The 21032-nt window shown below is 43.0% G+C and overlaps 1 protein-coding gene across 3 annotated transcripts; it reads right to left on the bottom strand.

Annotated features, from left to right (window-relative positions):
• Positions 1 to 964: 964 nt before the first annotated feature.
• On the bottom strand, positions 965 to 19699 carry si:dkey-70p6.1 (uncharacterized protein LOC570575 homolog). Of its 3 annotated transcripts, none has more exons than XM_055012795.1 (7): positions 19283 to 19699; positions 10269 to 10493; positions 8889 to 8946; positions 8632 to 8710; positions 7080 to 7627; positions 3417 to 3554; positions 965 to 3035 (listed from the first exon to the last, which is right to left on the bottom strand). In XM_055012795.1, the coding sequence occupies exons 2-7, from the start codon at positions 10400 to 10402 to the stop codon at positions 2499 to 2501; spliced, it is 1494 nt and encodes a 497-aa protein (XP_054868770.1). In that variant the 5' UTR covers positions 10403 to 10493; positions 19283 to 19699; the 3' UTR covers positions 965 to 2498. The 3 variants fall into 3 exon arrangements, with proteins under 3 accessions (XP_054868770.1, XP_054868771.1, XP_023146289.2); XM_055012796.1 differs by having other exon boundaries at positions 7080 to 7426; positions 19283 to 19698; XM_023290521.3 differs by having other exon boundaries at positions 7080 to 7543; positions 19283 to 19695.
• Positions 19700 to 21032: the final 1333 nt, after the last annotated feature.

Genomic DNA, 21032 nt, shown 5'->3' with positions numbered 1-21032 from the left:
CTGTGATCGCTCCTCACCGAGGCGGGTGACACTGTGATCACGGATGTCACGCAACGCACGCTGTATTCTCCAAGACAGCAGAAGACTCGCTCGCCCATGTGACTACTGCCTCAAGGTTAACCTGTTACCATGGAGACAAGCCCGCCAATGGAAATTCAGCAGACGGTTGCGATGTTGACTGCAAGCTTTTTGTTTTAAGGGGTGACCTATTTTTTTTTCCTCCTTCCACCACCCCCCTCCTCCCCAAACCCCTCCACAGCTACTCAGACCCTGATACTCTGCACATGTGCACGTGCACGCAGACATGCGTTCAGATTAAAAAAAAAACAACAAAAAAACATGGGAAGGCCACTCACACACTCGCATGTGAAATTAGGTTGTAAGGTTGTGCACAAAAGAAAGCAGAGCACAATGGAAGAAACATGCAGCCTTGGATGTAACGTGATGTATGAAAATAGTGTACATTTTGGAAACAGGGACTCCTAAAATGTATTTTCTGGAATCTACAGGCAGCTTTTAGGATCAGAAAATATAAAAAAGAAAATGGCAACTCCTAGAGAAGTCCATCGTCACTTTGCAAATTCTGCTCTCTGTCCGTTTTAATAACCGAGACTATGAGATAAAGCATATTTTTTTAAAGTGCCACTTTATTACAAAAGTATAAACTTGACTGACATTTCATGAATAGTAATCTTGATATAAAACATTACAATCTTTTGCACTTAGCACTTAATTACACGCTTTTGAGTACAAGACCCTGTAGTCTGAATAGCAAACACACAACATTAGCTGCCACATTTAACTTAGCAGGGCTTTCCAAGAACACACCGTAGCTTCATGGCTTCAAAAAACAAGAAACAGAACACACTGAAATTTACATTGCAGCTTGTTTGCAGTTTTGTGTCACAAGATAAGTCATTCCAAAACACAACTGAACATAATAGAAAAAGATAGATTTTCTTGACACTGATGATATATTTATTATTCTTTCTCTTTTGTCATGTACATACACGTTGCATCAACATACAGTATAATCACATTGTTTGCTGGGGATATTTGGTCAAATGAGATCGTCGCTATTGTTCAGGATTTGGATGTAATTTGTGTGTGTTATCCTCAGGGTGATGCTCTGCTGCTTAGCGAACCGTTTGCTTCACATTTTAGTCGTTTCTGCAATATTTTCAACACTGATAACAGAGAGTGTCCATCGATGGAGTGACGATGAGACGTGACGTTTGCTAATACACATCAGTTCTACTGTAGCTTTTCCACGCTGCACTATGATGAAACCCAAGCAGATTCATATGACCACAAGGCAGGGAACCATGTAGATGAACAGTCCACAGATATGAGTGAGGACTGAGCAGACGGGGGGGGCTGTGGGAGGAGAGGGGAGGAAGGGGGGAGGTCGAGTGGACTGTCTCCACCTTTAGGACTCGAGCAGTTCTCTTTAGTCTTGTTTCATCTGTACTGTGTGAGTGTGTCGCAGGCGCAGGAGAGAAAATGAATGCTCCTCTCTGCTGCACGGAGTCCCACCGAGCCAAAGACATCCTTACTTTAACTGGCTTTGAGCTCTACAGAGAAATAAAGCAACGCACTAGAAAATAAACAACCCACGACAATAGAAAGGAAAAACAAAAAAACATTCATATAGAGGTACCACATGACAGTGCTTGATTTTTTGTAAATTTTTTTTCAACTTTTTTAAGCATGCAACTTGTAGCAGGCAAAGTGCAGAAACAGGATCAACAAAGTAAAACACTTCATTTACAGACGGCAGGGGAGACAGTGTTCAGTCCATGTGAGGTGAAACAAAGCATGACGGAGGGAAGTATCTGGTCGGCTTTTTAATGTGAAAATGGTCTAAATTAGTCGAAGCTTTTAGGAGGAATGCAAAATGTGTGCAATTTGCTCTTATAATACTCTCATAATTGTTTCTCTTGGTCCCTGAGCTTTCAAGTATCTTGATTAGTAATTCATTCTTTTATATCATTTAAATCTCGTCCTGAATCACATCTTGACCAACTACAGGGAAGGCCTGCTCATGACAGACTAAGTGCTACCAAAATATTTCACACAATGCTGTGCCTTTTCCCCAAATAAGAGTCCTGCTCGGACCAAATATATGACTATTTTTACCCGCTAGAATTGAGGAAGAATTTAGGCTTTTCACTTTATTGTGCTTTGCACATATGTATCAGTAAAATAGAAGTGCTACTGTTACCTACAGATTGCTCTGCAATGGTCTTGTGCTCATTTATTATTCACTACCTTTGGATTCCTTATAAGGTTTATAGATTGGACTTTTATATTCAGCCCAGGTCATAACAGATCAACATTACAGCCCCAAGGCCTCTGGAGCCTGTGAAAGGCCTAATGTTATGACTTGAATGTAAACAGTATGTGTGGGTGAGCATGACAGGGGCTCAGCCGTCACTCCTCGTGGTGTAGCTCAGCTCCTTGTGTTGGAAGGTCAGGGGGGTCACAGTGCAGCCGCCTCAGAGCCCTGTTACATACATCTCCATGCCATCGTTGAAAGTGAAGATGGTGGTGGTGCTGGAGGTGGCAGAGCCCTGCTTCAGGTCGCCGATGCTCTCGTACAGGTTCTCCCCCGGCAGCAGCAGGGCTTTGGCAGGCAGGTGCTGCAGCTTGGGGGTCTGCTGCGTCGGCGGCGGCGGAGGGGGCTGCTGCTGCTGCAAGGGCTGCTGGGCTTTCTTCCTCCTCGGCCGCAGGGTGGCACAAGTGTTGGGGGGCCGCTCTCGCTTCCAGCCACCTCCTTCCAGGTTTTCGTAGGCCGGATCGCACTCCTCCGTCCCGATGGACTCGTAGCAGTGGTCGTCGAGGGGCCCTCCGACGGCTTTGCCCTCCTGAGGGGCCCATGTCTGGGGTTTGACCACTACACTAAACCCCCCGTCCCGGTCTCGGTCCCGGTCACCGCGACCCAAGGTCCGGAAGCCAGGGTTGCCTGGAGGAGAACCCGGCACCGCTCTCTTCTTCTTTCCTGGTTTACACACCTTCGAGTACATCTCAGCCACCTGCAGCCAGACAACAGACGTTCTGAGGTTATCTACACAGTTAAAAAATGTACGTATTTGAGGTGTGTTTAGCTGTAATTCTTTGGACAATTTACTGTTATTTTACAAATTTTGACAGTTTTGTTAAATGACTGATAATAACTAGTAAAATCACAGGAAAGTAAAAATATTCATCTACATGTTGACTGTAAAAAAAAGGTCGAAATTATTTATAACATCTGCATCAAAAATCTATATTTTTACAAATGGTAATTGGTTCTTTTACAGCATTTGACCTTATAAATTACATAATTTTTTATTGTATTTACTGTTTTGAGTTTCAACACAGTAATGCAATAAAGCAAACTGCAGACGGGTTGATGCAGAAGAGTCGTCGCTCACCGCTGCAGCAGACGGTTGTATATTCTCCACCGTGTGGGCACCCAGCGGGGCCAGCGCTTTATTTTGGAGCATGAGCATGTCATCGTCCTCTGGAGGCTTCCAGATGTACTGCTCTCCGTTTCCCATAAACATCACCTCCTGTCAACAGAACAACAAATCAGGTCTGGGACAGAGCTGGTCACATGCTCCTGCAGGATCCTGCACTGACAAATGAGCAAAGGAGAATATAAAGCCTGCATTTTCAAAGCAGACGTAACAGGGCTCACACAAGACAAATTAACCACTTTGCAGAGGAGCTGTGGCATCGGAAATGTACTGGATGGGGCTCACACGGTGCTGAATAGATTTTCCCTGGAAGGTGGAGCCTGTAAGGAACCATGTGCTTATATTCTGGATGACTCAATTTCAACACGTTGCGTCATCTGCAGGAAAATCAGCGGTGAACAGGCCTGAGAGCAAACTGCTTACACATGTAAGCCCGTGAACTGTGCGTGTTACTGAACTCGGGTCACAGCAGATGGAGCGACCTCGGTGACCTCACGCAGGGCAGCAAATGGTCTCCCACTGTCACCTGGGGGGGGAGCACAAAGCCTTAAATCCACAGTAAAAGCAGACAGTCGGCCTACACTCCTGCTGCTGTGAACATATGGAGGAGGTGACACCGCTGAGAGCAAAAATACCCCACTATCACCAAGAACTCTCCGACAAATAAACACCGCTCGCTGCCCCAACTTCAAAGAAGTTTCTACAGCAGTGCTAACGCATCACAGCACCATGCATGATGTAGGCGACTGCAGGGGAAACTGCAACACTGGCACAATTACAACACATCCTCTGCAGCCTCCCTCATCACCGCATCTGGTTCATGTGTCATACTGGTGCTGCCAAAAGAACAACATAATGAAATATTCATCGCAAGGACATTTCTTATACATGTCACAACAGCCAGCTCAAGGAACCGGTGGACGTTCATACCTGATGAGTCGACCACATTCACACTCTGGGCTGATGTTACCTCGTGTGATCTCTTCTTCTGCTCCAGTCAGACCTCTGGAGAGCCACTAACAACCTAACTTAACTGCTAACTTCCTCTGGCCCTCCAGTTATCACTTCCTCGCTTCCTTCAGCTTCCGACCGCTGAGGAGCTGCTGTTGAGGCTTATTGCAAAGGAAATATGTGGCAGGAATCAGGCCACATTCATCGCTAAAAAATGATATATATTACACCGTGTTTAGGATAAATAGGACATCGCTGCTAGATTTAATACTCCTCCATTTCTGTCCCCTTGTTTCCCATCTGAATCTTTTGAGTTCTTCGACTGGTGGCAAATTCTCAACCACTGAGTTAATGCACACAATAGTCAACTGTTTCATTACAGGACAATGAACAGACAGTGGGACCAGCACAAGCAGTCCTTTGACCAGTGACTGTGATGGTCCTCTTTACAATGCAGCTTTAATCAAGTGACGCAATGCCACAGATGACAAGATGAAAAACATCTGCTGGCAGCTGGATGTTAACATGTCTGTGAGGGCCACAGCCAGGAACTACACTGTAAAAAGTGTATTTAAGCTGTTTAGATAAAGTACAGTTTCGAATGAGTCTCATTTATCTTTATGGTTTGGTGATGGTAGTTTACTGTTGTAGTAAAATTACATTTTGTCCCTTTAAATTGGTATTCTGATTTTGGAGAAAGTGCAAAAACTAGGTTTACTGCTCCTTTAGCATTGTGCATTTGACCTGTCCATGTTTCTTTAAAGTTTTTTGATGTAACTCAACCAGGACCATAAGAAACAGTAAGCAGATTGACGGAATCATGTGTTACATTTTGTGTTTGGACAAAGCAAATATGTAAGTTGGCAAAACTAGAAACTTAACTTTCTTTAAAATGAAGTCAGCAAACCAAACTGTTCCTTTGAAAGGAAATAAATGACTTAACAACATCTAACATAAACATGCTGCATTGTTATGATATAGTAACCTAATTTAGATGAACTTATTCTATTTTGTGTCACCAATTGAAGCTATTTAGTTAAGTAGGTCGAACTATTCTCTTTTTTCAGTGTACAAATGTCCACAACTCCACAAGAAATCCTTTCAGACAGCTCTGGGTGGATGATCCTGTCCACCTAAATGTCCAGCAACTTCACCAGGTCCTTCAAGAACAGCGGGACAACAGCCCAAAAGCAGCATCTACAACTTTATTAACTCTCTGTGTCACAGAAGCATCACTGATTTGTGATTTCTGGTCTATGACCCCACCCACATTATCATTTCCAGTATAGTCTAATCATATTCTGTTTCATGACATCTGTTGGGTGGAACAACAAATTCCCCTATGTTAGAAACAATAAATAAGTTTTAATAAATTACATGCTGCATTCATACGTTTGATCAGAATATAATGTCGACCTTTCCAATCAAATTCACAAAATATGCGGGATATTTCTAAGCACAGTTCTAAAAATGAGATCTAATCTTGCCCAAAGTGATCTGCTGTAAAGGTTGCATATTAACTCCCAATATCAAATAACGTTTTGTACCCAGTTTTAAACGAATATTTTGACATTTTGAGAAACAGTGTTCACTTATTTTCATGTGGAGAGTCAGATAGTAGGATCACCTCTGCTTTCAAGTCTAAAGTTTTGTGCTACAGTTTATTAACTTAGCTTGAACCACTGTGGAACAATTAGCTTAGCTCTGTCCAACATTAAAAAAAATCCTATTTGACTGCAAACAAAGTCTTAATTTAGTGTGTTGTAAAAGCCCCTTTGGCAGCCATTGCACCCTTGAGTCTTTTTGGATACGTCTCTACAGACTTTGTATGTTAGCCTGGATTTGGGCAGTTATCCAGTTTTTTTCTGTCTGATTCAGGTAGTTTCAGACTTCTTCCATTTCACAATTATTGAGGCCACTGTGCTGCTGGGAGCCCTCAACACTTTAGAAACGGTTATAAATTGTTGCTCTGATCTACGGCTCAACACAGTTTATCGTGGGAGTCTACAGAGAGTTTCTTGGACTTCATGGCTGGGTTTTTTCCTGACATTTTGTGCCAGTTTTAACACCTTTATAAAGTCTGGTGTTGCCTTTCTAACCTCCCTACTTTGCCACTGGTCGACTCCAGTTAGGTTCTTGACACATCTGAAGGATTATTAAAGCAAACAGGAAGTATCAGTGCAACAGCAAACGTCTACTACAGTAAATACAGTGAGATAAGATATACCTTATAGTCCCCAAAGGCGACAGAACACACGATAATAAATGAAAAATACACAGCCAGGCACAAATGTGAGGCCACACATATATACCGCCATGTACTAGTTTAAAAAACATCCACACAAATGTACAAACACATGTATATGGCACTTGTAAGAGCTCTGCACTGCACCTTCTGTGAAATAGGTCAACAAAGATCAACAGAGAGATTTCAGATTTAGAATTTCAATAATTTGGAAAGATTTCGAAAAAAACATGTTTTGTAGATTTAAAGGGAAATGTATCAATTTGACTGGCTCAAAATCTTATTCACAGCACAACAAAGTGTGCAGAACGTAAAGGAGTCTGATTATTTCTGACGCAACTACAACTCTGGAAGAAAACGTCAAAACTGTCAAACTCTTCCTATCACTTTAAACAGAGAAGTTTTTCAATAACTGTACCAACCTTTGGGAATGACGGGACGTTAAAGGCCTCAACGTTTCTGCGGGGCAACTTTGTGCTGTGGGGGTGTGGTGGATGAGGGGCTGGGTGTGACGGCGGGGCGTGTCGCGGAGGCGGTGCCGGCGGTTCCCCCATGTCCGTCCCGCTGTCCCTCTTTTGAGGCGCCTTGTCGGCCTTCCTCAGCTTCCTGACGCAGGCGTACTCGGCCGTCTCCGGCGGGTGAGGTGGAGACATGACCTGGGCCTCGGGTTCAGGCAGCCCTCCTTCCACGTCCCCGTCTGGGTCTGGGGGGGCCGGGGTGTTGGCAGGGACGGCCGGAGGGGCCGGAGTGTCCGTCTGCCCGGCCCTGCCTACCATGGCGTAGAGGGCATCGTCAGTACGTGTGGTGGAGGAGCGCCGGCCCACTTCAGAATAAGTGTGCTCGCCGTCCTCTCCAGTCCCAGAGGGGATCTGGGGAAGCTGCCTGCCTTGAGAACGAAGGTCAGAGTTAGACCAGCGGCTGGGCAGCAGCAGAAGGTCCATGCTGGCTGGACGTTGCTTTTTAGATGCCTCTGCAAGGCACATACAGTCTGCTGTTACGCTGTCCGACAGCCTCCATAAAGCAGAACTCACATACAGCATCTTTACTCCTTCTTTTCACCAGACTGATCCCCAAACATTTGTGAACATGAATATTTCTCTCGCTGGTAAGAGAAGAGAAAATCTGACGCTGACAGTAAACTGGGAACTGACATAGATGTTTGAGAATATGCATCCAAACTGGCTTCATTCCACTGCAGTGGAAGCAGGACAAGTATGAAGCAGGACATATGCTTATATTTCTTCAATTCCTCTCAGGCTACTGTCACTGTGCCCACAAACGCAGTTCCCTGTTGACTGTCAGTGATGGAGCTCCAGGATTTGTCTTGGCACTCTGATTTGTGTCTTTGAGAGAGATACATGTTCACAAATCAGGACTGAGCAGTCTAGTGGAATAAGGCTGAGTTGTAAATGTAATGTGAATTCTGTTTTAGGGTAAATTTCTCCTCTAATATGTCTTCAAATCTGTTATGCAGAGGATTTTAAATGAATTTGGGGCCAGATCAGATTAGATACAGAGAATGTAGAGGAAAGTGTGATGTTGTGCTTATTTTTTTAACACGCAAGAGGTTTATGACATTGTTTTTCTGGACATGCTAGTATAAACTGATGAGGATGAAGTTAAATCAGCCAAAGCATGCGACATTTACATTTATTTGTGGATAGTGTGTATTTTTAGTTTTCATGCTGTTATGTTTTTCAAATGATGACTATGTTTTTGCTGAAGTGTAAAACCTAGTATCTCCAGTTTAAGTGATTTTCATGCTTAAAGATTGTGTGTTTTCAACCCCTTCACATCAGAAAATCCCTCTGAAATCCACTTGAATAGGGTCAAAATTCTTTGTCATGCAGCTGAACCAAGACCAGGCTGTCTGGCTCCATAAAAGTTGATGTTTTGGTGATACAGGGTTTCCACTTGACAGCGATGAGGCGGTGTTTACACAGGTCAGGATTTGTATGTGAAAGATGCACTCACTTTTGCCATTGCAGTTCATCTTGTTCATCTCAGTATCTGATTTACTGATGGACCGCAGCTTCGACTGCCTGAGTATACCCTGACAACACACACACACACACACACACACACACACACACACACACAGCCAGTTAAACACTAATTAAGACTGAAGAGGTGTCCTTTGAATGATATTGTTCCCTGGTGAATAGAGTTGCTTCAGCTACCTCTGCTGCAATACAAACAAAACATGGAGCAGCGTGTTGCCTGATACCTACCATGTCCATGAGTCGGTGTTTTCCGCCCTCGCCGGGGACATTGTGTGTCTTTCCCTTCCTGCGACAAACACAACCACTCTGTCATACAGGATCCGACACTTGTGCGTGCATGTGCAGAGTTTGTCTGAGTCATGTGTGGCTGAGTCATCTTATGACTGTGCATATGCCAAAGAAACATTTGGTGTATATTTGCAAGTGCGGCTGCCAGTGGTGAAGAGTAACTAAGTACATTTACGCAAGTCCTGTAGTGCAGTTTTGAGGTACTTTACTACTTCGCTTGAGTACTTTTGCCGCATTGAATTAGTAGCTGTAGTTATGAGTTTCTTTTCTGATTAATATTGCACATAAAAATCATATAGAAGAAGAGAATACAATGTGTTTTATTGTCATTATACAGTGTACAACAAGATTGGAGAGCTTCTCCTTTTCAGTGCAAACAAAAAGGTGCAAGATAAAAGTCTTAAAAATCTTAACGCTAGTGCAAACAGTCTCTATTTACAATTATACAATATAAATAACAGAGTGAATATAGAGGTAGTATAGAGCAGCAGCAGCAGCAGAGACAGTGATGTAAATTGCACATTTTACATCGTATTGTTGGCTGGGTTGTTACATGTGAGAGTTCAGGGTGATGATGGCTCTCGGAAAGAAGCTGTTTTTTAGTCTGTGTCTGTCATATGATGTGCTTATAAAATACAGGACACACTGGATATAAGCAAGTCATTTTGCACACTGTGTACTTTTATACATTATAGATCATCTACATTTGGCACACTGCACTTTTTCTACGCTGTATATTTTGCACATTTGCATATTAAAAATAATTCTGAGTGTTTGGTATGTTGTAGTAATCCTGTGAATAGTTTCATGGTGAAAATGTTCAGTGCTCGGTGTCAGATGTGGGTTCCTGGCTGTGATTATAGCTGCTGTACCAAAACACAATTAATTATTTAAACCAGCTACAACATTTTTAGCTTGAAACCTGATCTCTGTGGAAAAAACTAAAAATAAGAAAGTAAAAATGTCATGACCCCTCAGATTTATCTTGTGACCCTTTGGAGGGTACTTAACAATATATAAAGCAGCTCCACACTGACTTGTCACAGCTGTAAGATCTTGCTTCAACACCAATGCTTGATAATCTAATAATGTCTGCTATTAATTACAGCGGCCTGAGGGAGAACTTTTGAGACTTCACTAATATTTGTAGTGACAATGCAGGCCTTTTATTGGTAACAGAGTATTTGTACATTGCTGCTTTGCCTCTTAATAATTCCTCCGCCACTGGTGTGTGCATGTGTAAATACTCTTCAGTGCAAATGAAGACACTGAGTGTGTGCATGTGTGTGGTCATGTGTGTGTGCAGAGTGCTGCTCTCACCTCTGGCAGCCCACGCAGAGCACCACAATGAGGATCGTAACAACAAAGGCTGAGGCAGCAGCGATAGCACCCAGCAGCAGGACCTTGCCGTAGGGAGGAGCCGTGAAGTTCAGCCCGTCCTGCATGGAGGCCATGTGGGAGCGCTGACGCTCGCTTGCTCTCACACACTCACACTCACACCCTTACACTCATGCACGCAGGGAAGAGCCACGGTCGCACTGGGATCTGCAGCGAGAAGGCACAGAGTGGAGCTTAATTACAAAATTATCTAACCTTTACAAAACATTAAGTAGGTTAACAAAGCAGCGGAACCAGAAGTGAAATATTCACGCTGCAAAAGGCAGAAGGAAGGCAGCAGTTTGAAAAGAGGAGCAGTGTGAATTCCCATCCAGCACTGAAGCAGTGAAGTGAACAGACATTATGCCTCCGGCGTGTGCTTCTGCTTTACCTTGTTTGAGGGATTACTGAGCTTTGTGTGTCACACTTACACAGACATCAACAGCATACCTGCTCAGCAACATGGATTTTCAGGTGTCTGGTCTCAAACTTAGTTGCTACATCAGTTCAAAATTACATTTCACTGTTTTACTACCAAAACAAACCAGAAAAAAATGTGTTTGTGTGAGAATCCAGTGCTGATCTTTTTGACAGGTAGCTGCAGCTCCATATGGGTAAATACTAATTTCCTCACATTCTAACAAGAACAAGCATACATATTGAGAAGGTACAATGAGTCACTGCAAAGCTGAACATGCCAGCAGGCAGAGTAACCTGAAACACTGAAGGAGACAAGTGTGAAAGCGGCGCGAGCAGACGGAAACATCTCTCCTGATTCTTCTCCACTCCGCGCTGCTTGCCAGACAATTTCACATTTGGCAGTGTAATATGTTTGAAATAAAAAATAAAAACAGAGCTATAACGAAAAGACCAAACAAACAAGCCTAATCTCTGTCAAATCACGCCATCTGTCGACTGGGACAATGTGTTTTCATGTGTGGTAATGTGTGTTTGTCACTTGTCCATCAGCAACAACAAGGCTGCAGAAACCGTACCGTCTGGTGGAACTGCAGTTACATGTCTGTCCTTATTCTTATCTATTTATTCAGTTCAAAACCACAGATTTTCTTCCACAAAAAAACACTTTGTTGGAAACTTGTCCATTTAGACAAACTCTTTGTGAGGATTGTGTGTGTGCATCCTCTTTAAACACTATGCTTTAGTATTGGATTCCACATTGATGCTTTCCTTACAGATAGAGTTTAATCTTCACACACAGAATTATTTTAACAGTTTGTCTGTAGTCTTGTGAGCATCATGTTTCCTCTCTGAAGGCCAAAGCCTCAGCACCGTTTTTAGGAGAAACCACAACATGACTACTGGAGCAAATTCATCAGACGCAGCTCATATAATTTAACTTCAGCCTGCATTGTAGTGATCTGTAAAGTCAGTGTGTGGCTCTTTTTCCCTTCATTTTCACCTTGTAATTTGGTTAAACTTAATTTGGGGTTCATTATGCTTTAGCATCGAATGCCAAATAGAACAAAATTTGAGTGAAACTACCCAAAGCAACCAGACTGTAACACTCTTCTGTTTTATTCATATATTCTGTGACCTTTTAGCCAGGTCTGCTGATTTAGGCCACACTCGTTGTTGAGCAGCAGTGTTGCTGTAAGTGGCGAAGTTGCCAGTTTAAGTACATTTCTCAGTGTGCTAACAGCGCTGTTTTCAGAATCAAATTGCTTTTGAGAAGCAAAGCTCTTTTATTTATCGAGTAGTGCTGTAGGTAGCATCCTCACAAGCGACATTTTCCCAAGCATTTCTCAATCGACAAGCACAGTGAGGCTTTCAGTGCAATCTGAAATTAAGCTATAGATCTGTATGTGATGCCACCTCCGTGCAAGTACATGAGTGGCTCTTCTATATAACTGTGCCATTGCATACTAGTGCTTTGTGCAATCTACAAACAGCAGCTATTGCCTTGCCAATCGCTGTGTTTTTCACTGTCTGGAGGCAGCAAATGTACCAATATTCAACATAAAAGAAATAAATCATCATCATATTAGTGTAGCTTTGCTTGCTACATTTTTCTGGGCTAACTTAGTGAGGCCCCTTTAAATGTAGAGTAACTGCTAGATTAGCCCGCTAAAATCTCCAGGTAGCTTCCTGAACACTGCCCATTTCTACTTGGAATGAAGTGACTGAATTTCACTAGTCATGCAAAATATTTTTTTTTTCAGGTGGCATGGTGGAAAGTGGTTAGCGCTGTCGCCTCACCACAAGAAGGTTCTGGGTGTGAACCAGCTGGTCTCTGGAGCCTTTCTGTGTGGAGCTTGTAGGGAGACTCCCTGGATCAGAACGGATTTCCTCCCACAGTCCAAAGGCATGCATAGTAGGTTAATTGGTGATTTTAAATTAGCTGTAGATGTGAGGTTTATGTGTTCACCCTGCTATGACCTGGTGAGTTATCCAGAGTGCACCCTGCCTTACAAATAATGTCACCTAGGACAGGCTCTAATCTCCCACAACCATCTATAGAATAAAACAGGTTTTAGCTGATGGATACATCATGTTTTTTCTTGTCTGTTCTGTTCTCATTCGTGTAAGTGACCTTTGCTGATCATTTTTTCAAAATAGAGCATAAACGTGCCACTGAAGCACTAAGGCCTATTTTTTGTCTTTTAATATAATTCAGCTCAGTTTTATTCATCCACCAAGGAACGGCGGAGTTATGTGACGATCGTTGTACGTTTGTCTGTTTGTCTGTTTGTCTGTCTGTTAGCAACATTACTCAAAAACCGACTAACGAATTCGGATAAAATTCTCAGGGAAGGTCAGAAATGACACAAGGACCAAGTGATTAGTTTTTGGCAGTGATGCAGCTTATAGTCTGGATCCATGGATTTGATAAAAATTTTTGTATTGTGAGATAGTGGCACGGGGTCACTGTAACTATAACTGACTTGCTGACGATCACATGATTGTGATCCTACTACAAATCCACCACCGCGGACTTATCTGTCGGAAATCATACAAGGAGTAATTGAGTTCTGAGGGTGTTTCTGAGTCCCATCAATTCCCGCCGCCCGCTACATACTTAGGTCACGCGATTCGGTATCCGTACATAACGTACACATGCTTAACACACGCCTGTGCTCACCACAAGGTCTTTTTTTTATTAAAGATTTTATCTGTCGGAAAATGATACGATGACTGAACAGCCTTGGTGGAGTACTGCACTCTCTGAGTGCTTTCATTACGCCAATTCACAATGTAAGTCATCTCAAGGCACTTCATGTAGTCTGATACATTTAAAGACTAATAATGGGGAAACCCAGCAAATCCATACATTCCCTTGAGCAAGCTCTTTGGGAAGAACAAACTCCTCTTTATCGGAAGAAACCTCCAGCAGAACCAGGCTCAGCGAGGGCAGCTGTCTGCCTCGACCGGCTGGGGTGAGGGTAACGAGGAGTGAGAACAGGGCGGCGGATAGAAATCAGGCAAACGATAGATTTTGCAGGAGTAAAAACCTGTCTGTCTCGTCAGTTTTTTCCTCCAAATCTCTGTTCTGTGTGTGCACTATCCCTGACAGAATTAACTAAATCCGGCACGGTGTGTGCAAACACAACACTGATTATGTCACCTCAAAATGTATGCATCACCTCTTGACTCTCATGACTACATTAAAGCATTGCATTTTTTTCAATAAAGCCTGTAAACGTAGTGCAAAAGTCCGGACTGGGTTACCAACCGGACAAAACCTCAACATCACTCCATGTCATTTTTGTCAGTGTAAATGTATCAGTCTCAGATTTGTGAGAAATACTGAAATTGACTTGTATAATGAGGGTTACAGCATGCCCAACAACAAAAGTATAAAAAAGTAACACAGAACACTGTAAGTTAAAGTTTTTCCTGTTTTAACCGCAGAATACAGAACAAAAACAAGATGCTACAACAAAGTTAACAGTGGTGATGTTCAGTGGGTAACATGATTTCTGTCTTCGTTTAGCGTGTTTTGCTAACATTTGCAAGAAGAGTACAACTGAAAATGTTGTGAATATCTCTATTTCTGCAGCTATTAACTCTGTGCAAACACCAACTGTGTATAAACTGTATATATCTTGCATCTTATTTACACTATTTACACTGTTCATACTGTCATTTCTCCTTGTCTCTTATATTTACATTTATCTATTTTTATATAGTTATACATCCAACACACTTATAATACCACTCTGTTCATACTGTATCACACTGCACATACCCATATTGCATGTACTACTATATTCTAGTAAATTACTTATAGAGCTTCAGTATTCCTATATCTTGCATACTTACATGCACTGGTTATACTGTTGATACTGATCATAATACATACATATATATATATATATATATATATATATATATATATATATATATATATATATATATATATATATATATATATATATATATATATATATATATATATATATATATATATATATATATAAACTGTTCTGGTTGGGCATTTTACATCACACTCTTTTTTTGGATGCTAGTTAGATGCTAAACTGCATTTTGTTTTCTTGGTTCTTTTAATATGTGCTAAGACAATAAAGTTGAATTGAACCTAATCTATTTCAGGCTTAAAGCAAAGATTTGGACAAATGAATGAAGTGATATGGATATTACACTTCATCCTGATGGCGCCATGAATGTCTGTACCAGATTTCATGGCAATAGATCCACTGATTGTGGAGACATTTCACTAAAACCCTCAAAAAACACTGACCTGCTGGTGGTGATAGATGGAAAGTCAAAGGATTGAAACAGTCTTCTTGACAATCTGTCTAACATTTGTTGATAATCTTATATCTGAACCAAAGTGGTGGATCAATGTTTATATAGATATATAATAGAGGAACGCTGCTAATGAGGCTAACAAGAAGCTTCTGCAGCTGCTTTGGAATAAAGTGTTGAGTTGGTGTAACCAGCGTGAATACTACATTGACTGCTGTTAGTCTGTCCATAACCATAACATCACTGCTCAGCACAGTAAACCTTCACTGTCAGACCTGCACAACATCTTTTGTCCTGCTCAAGTTTCATCCATATTATGGTTTTTACTTCTTGTATCTTTGTGATTTTTTTTCTTTCCTGCCATCAGTTATTCAGAGCACATCATTTAACAGATTTTTGTCAGACTTTCTCTTCAGTCACACAACACGACAGACGTTTATCATGTTCTGTATTGTCAAAGTTTTGCAGACTTTTCATAATTTGCATTTCTTTCAGTGGAGATCCAGACATGAACCCGGCTGTTCCCAGCGTGAAATCCAACTTGCACCAGATTTCATACTCGGCCTTGTTGGTGAGTCTTTGTACGCTGCTTTCAGTTGTCAGGGTGTCCTAACCAGAGAACAACTGCTTTGTTTTCTCATTCTAATTATGTTGATTATTATGAATGAATAAGTCACATTTTCCAACAGTGGATAATTGCTTCTTTGAGCGCGTCTTAGGAAAGTGATTGCAACAATGAACACGTTTTCCCAGCAGGTCCATCAAAAGTATTTTGTGTATTTTCACAGCCGCAGGTAACTGACTGTGACCTGCTTTTAATGCCACTAAATCATCCAGCAGCAGAGCTTCACCTTAACCAGAGCGCTTCCTGACTGAGTAGTCTGGAATATGGTGCTGGAATTAAAGCAACATATGAGACAATGATCACTTAATTCACCATCGCTACAGCGTCAGTGTAATTATATCAGTGGTGATTTGACAACAGAGCCGAGGAGTGGAGACGGAGAGCGTAATGAGAGAGAAGAAAGGGGAAAGGTGTAGGTGTGGAGGAAAAGAAAGAAGAGAGAGGAGGGAGGAAGACATGCGTGGGAGTCTTGTGGCAGGTGTTTGAAGACACTGAAAGCAGATGATGAGAAGAGGCTGTCACATTTCCCAACGAGGTTTCCCAGCCTTGCCTCCCTTTCCCTTTCTTTTTCTCTCTCACTTTCCCGTGTCAGCGAGTGTGTCCACACCTCCTCGGCCATTCTTCTCCTCCTCTATCCCCCTGCCTCCGCCTGCGGTGTTCAGCCAGAGTGACGCCTCAGCACTGCAGTGTAATCTCTGGCCTGAAGCTGCTTCGTCTGAGCCAACCAATTGGACGGAGCGCTCAGAGCAAGAGCAAGAAATGGCCTTCCACCGGCTGCCTTTTCTGCTAGACAAAGCTCCCCCCCTCCCTCTCCACAGAGACCCCCACCACCTCCACCTCTGCCCGTGGCGCTCAGTGAGCTCGTTACAAACTACCAGCACTTCCTCCAATACCTGCAGGTGCAGATTTGCCAGGTGTTGTCCCGACCAACTATTACAGACCAGGAGGCTGCTCAGGCCGACACACCTTATGTGGCCTTATGTGGCTAAGAAACTGGAGCATCACTGATCACTGAATTAAATATAGTTCTTTAGTGGCTTAAAATATCACACAGAGGCTCATTCTTGACATCTGGAAACAGTAACAAAGTAACATTTGTATGAAGATGCAGTTGAAAGCTCTGGAGGCTACAGAGTGCACCTTTGAGCTTAGATTGTTTTGCTGAGTATATTAAAAAAAAGATTCAAATCCAGATTGTCGCTTTATTCTTTCTTTAACTCTTCATGCATCAGCAGACTAACAAGAACTACAACATTGGGTCATTAAATGCCAGAGAACAGTTTGACTTATGTCATGAAATGGCCTGTTTTGTACAACCTACAGTCCAGAATATGCAAAAAAAAACATTGAATTTCTATCAGATAAATCACAGCACAGTGGGTGGATGAGTCTGGAGCCACAACAATTAGTTGATTAATCAGTTAAGTCACAGCAAATTCATCAACAACTACTCTGGTAGTTGATTTGTAGTTTAAATCCATATTTTAAAGCAAATATCGAATTGATTCTCTTGCAAAACATCAGAGGATACTGGGATGGAGCACTGTTTTTGAACCAAAGGGTTAATCGGTTAATCAAGAGCTCACCTGTTGACTTAAATATCCACATTTAAAGCCATTCTGACCATCAAATCATATTTTATAAGCCAAATCATGTCCTTGCCATTTCCTCAACAAGCAAATGCTCACACTCTAACTCTTTCAAACGTTACAGAAAATGTTCTTTCTGCTCATGGCACCTAGCAAGGCCACGTAGAGAAACAAGGAATTATGGTGTAATCCTCATAAAAATTCATTTTTTCTTAGGAAACACATGCAGCCCTAGTAGCAACTGATACCAGTAGGCTTTTACTTTTCTAGGAACACGCGCTGCATTTACATGTGTGTTCATTATTTATAGTACTGGAGCTCCTTTTCAAACAAGCCCAGCCAGCCAACAGTGGCCTCTCTGCCAATCTACTCAGGTTTTTTTTTTTTTTTTTTTTTTTTGATAAACCACCTGGGAGTTCATGTGGAGCAAAAGCCTCACCCTCTGTGTGACACAAATAACAGCAACGAGTGTGTGTGTGTGTGTGTGTGTGTGTGTGTGTGTGTGTGTGTGTGTGTGTGTGTGTGTGTGTGTGTGTGTGAGGGGGGAGAGAGAGAGAGAGAGAGAGAGAGAGAGAGGGAGGGAGGGGGAGAGAGGAGACTGCTATTGTGTGAGAATGTGAATTAGGTCAAATGTTTGCTTGCAACAACGATTAACCATGCCCCTGTGAGGAAGAAAGCTGAAGCCTGTGTGGAAGAGGCTCTGTCTTTATCTGAGCCTCTGATACAGTCTACAGGCTTTATGCATCCAAAAGCACAGAAAAGCATAAATATAATCCAAAATAATAATAAAAAGAAGAAGTGATGAACAACAACAATAAGATGCTGGAGGTGGAGATGGAATCATGTTTTAACAGTAAACCCAGTGTGTGTGTGTGTGTGTGTGTGTGTGTGTGTGTGTGTGTGTGTGTGTGTGTGTGTGTGTGTTTGTGTGAGGCTCATGATGGCACCCACTCAGCAGGCATCAATCACACTGTGGCCGGGTTCGGCTCGGCTCGGCTCGGCTCTGAGCTGCAGTGATGCTGCTGGTGACAACAGGTTACAAACCACGACTCGAATGATGCCGGCTGACACCGAAAACCACGTAGAGGGGTGTGAACCGGAGATTTTACAGCTCTGCTTACAGGAGGAGGAGGAGGGTGTTTTTAAAAGAAAAGAAAAAAGATAGCCGTGCAGGTGGAAGCTATAGGCAGTGAGAGAAAAAAAAGAAATGGGGGGAAAATCCAGCTGATGCAGTGTGCATTTTTTTTTTTATCACGGGTTTGTTTCATTAAGCCCGTAGCAGCATCAGCACCAGCATCAGCAGCAAGCAAGCAGAGATTTTTTATTTTTTAATTTCGTTTCCTCCCTTTTTCTTCCCCTCTAATCATGGAAGCGTTTCCGATTAATTTCCAGATCAAAGTGAGGATGGTAAAGGATGTTGTGTCCCTGAGGTCAGCTGGCAACTTACACGACAAAAAGCCCCCCACACCTCCTCTATTTATGACGGGGGGAGGAGGAGGAAGGGTGAGGTGAGGTGGGGGCTGCAAATGTTAAGGGAAGGTCTAATGATCTTTACGCTTCACTGTCACACAGAGAGGGGGAAAATAAAATTAAAAAAAAAAAAAAACGCCTGATCGGAGGCTTCCTGCGCTTCTCCCTCTCCGTCAAATCCCATCAAACTTCTCCTGATGAATGCCTTCATTTGGGGCTTAAATCTCACACACGGCGGGGGGGGGGGCAATGCAGTATAGAGCTGAGGTGGCTGCACACACGTGTCTGTGTGTTAAATGTATGACCAGAGGAGATGAAGGGAAAGCATAGCGAGCACAAAGAGAGAGACAGAAACGCACACGGGCACAGCGGTTTGGCTGTGATTCCTGGATGAATAAACGATGCTGTTTGCGTGTTATCGAGCTGGATCTATAGGCACATATGAATGACCCCCCCTCCCTCCCCTCCTGCCTCCTGCCTCCTGCCTCCAGCCTGTCACACAGCCACGGGCTCTGCGCTATAGCATCTCCCCCCCCGTTACTCACTCAGCTTTGGGGAGGCGCAGCGTCAACCCCGGTCGCTTCCTTCAGTTTCCCCTCGGACCAGGCGCTCCCCGCCAGCATAATCGATCAACGGCGAATACCTCGGCTGTTCCTGGGCTTCACAGGACGGGAATGCAGCATATTGCATGTGGCATCCTTTTGAGCGCCCGCTGACCCCCTTGTGCGCCCTGCTCCGCGCTCCTCTGCTCCCCAGCCCGAAGGGAGGCTGGGAAGTGTTGCCTATCTGTTGCCCCGCCGCCGCCGCCGCCGCCTCTGCTGCAGCTGTTATCTCCAATAATATCTCCAAGTGGCAGCTTTTTCTCCTCCACGGTCCCTCAAGCCCCCTCCATCTCTTCTCGCATCCCCTCGGCTCAGCTACTGTGCTTCCATGTGACACAGGCAGAGCTGGAGACCCCCCAATTATGAATTTGTCTTTTCGATTCTAGCGTCATCCCTCGGAAGGACGGGGAAGTGCGGCTGTAGGGCTGATGAATGGGCTGACTACGGGTTAGGAGGGTTTCTCACTCTCTAATGTCACATCCCAGCTGGTGTGGCAGAGGTGCACCCAAGTTCTGGTTAATTTAGGAGACAGAAAGGACGCTTTAGAGGCCAAATCTGTTGTTGCAGATGAACAAAACCTGATGAAACTGTTGTTTTTATGTCTTTAAAATAACTTTTTGGAGAGTTCATGGCAGCCTTTGGGCCTGAAGCCCTCAGTTAATGAGCAACACAACAAGTCAAAGGTTTGTTAGAAGATTTCAGAGTAAGTTTAGAGTTCTGAAAAATCTTTGGAGCTCCATTAAAAAGCAACCAGGCTTCTCTTTTAGGCTGTGGGGAAGACGTTTTCACTTCTCACCTCTCTTGGATGAAGGTGAAACATCTTTAAGGACCTAAAGAGAAGTTACTGAAACTCCTATGATTACCATGTCCTGGATGATTCTACAGTCATGAATGAGCTTCACACAAAGATCATGACCCCTACAGGAGCCACTAATGCAACACTACACACTTCTCTCTCTTGCTTTAATGACATTTGCATCAGATGCAGGCGAACTGAGAAATACCATCACTTCTGATAGGCTGTTTTATTTGTCCAAATGCTGTAAAAATAGAAAAGTAGGCCAGTGATGCCTTTTTTTCTGGTTTTAACCTTGCCACTCACATACCTTTGAAGCCTTTACCTTCACCATTACCACCACCTGCTGGCGTCCTCAGAGCATTGTAGAAGAACAACCACCTATCAGGGTGCAGCAGACGGTGTTGCTGTATGAGGGTCAATCCATGCCACAGCCAAGCAGAGGAAGTGTGAAGGAGAGGGGGGTTACAAAAGGCTGCCCTGCCAAGAAAAACACAGCATGAGTCACTCCAGTGATTCTTCAGGAGAAGACAAAGCAGTGAGACGCCTCAGAGAGAGATGAGGCTGATGGACGGGTCATACGGCTGCTGTGTGTTCAGTTTCCTGATGCCAGTCAACGGTAGCTTCTTTTAACTGTGGCCACCCTTGTTTCCTAACCTTACACCACTATGTATTTTATGTATAAGGTGATTTCATTTTTAAAAAGCAAATCAATACAATATTAATGTATTTAAAAGTATTTCAAGGGAACTATTCCCACCACTTAATTAAATCCTTAATGAAATTATAAAAGAAAATCTTATTTACTGATTTAGATGAACCTACTTAGTTGCAATTATAGCACGAGGATAATTATAACCTATTGATGATTGATCAACTTAATATTTAGTGTAATTT

This window comes from Amphiprion ocellaris, chromosome 8, assembly GCF_022539595.1.
Source record: "Amphiprion ocellaris isolate individual 3 ecotype Okinawa chromosome 8, ASM2253959v1, whole genome shotgun sequence".
In the NCBI taxonomy this organism is placed as follows: domain Eukaryota; kingdom Metazoa; phylum Chordata; class Actinopteri; family Pomacentridae; genus Amphiprion; species Amphiprion ocellaris.
Note: the sequence above shows the minus strand (reverse complement) of the source record. Positions and strands in the feature narration are given on the sequence as shown.

Bases quoted from the DNA above. Each gene is read 5' to 3' on its own strand.
- si:dkey-70p6.1 (XM_055012795.1), bottom strand. From the start codon at position 10,402: ATGGCCTCCATGCAGGACGGGCTGAACTTCACGGCTCCTCCCTACGGC. The intron at 8,947-10,268 runs GTGAGAGCAGCA...TGTTTGTCGCAG, and splicing joins CTCTGCGTGGGCTGCCAGAG to GAAGGGAAAGACACACAATG. The intron at 7,628-8,631 runs GTGAGTGCATCT...TGTGCCTTGCAG, and splicing joins GATGAACTGCAATGGCAAAA to AGGCATCTAAAAAGCAACGT.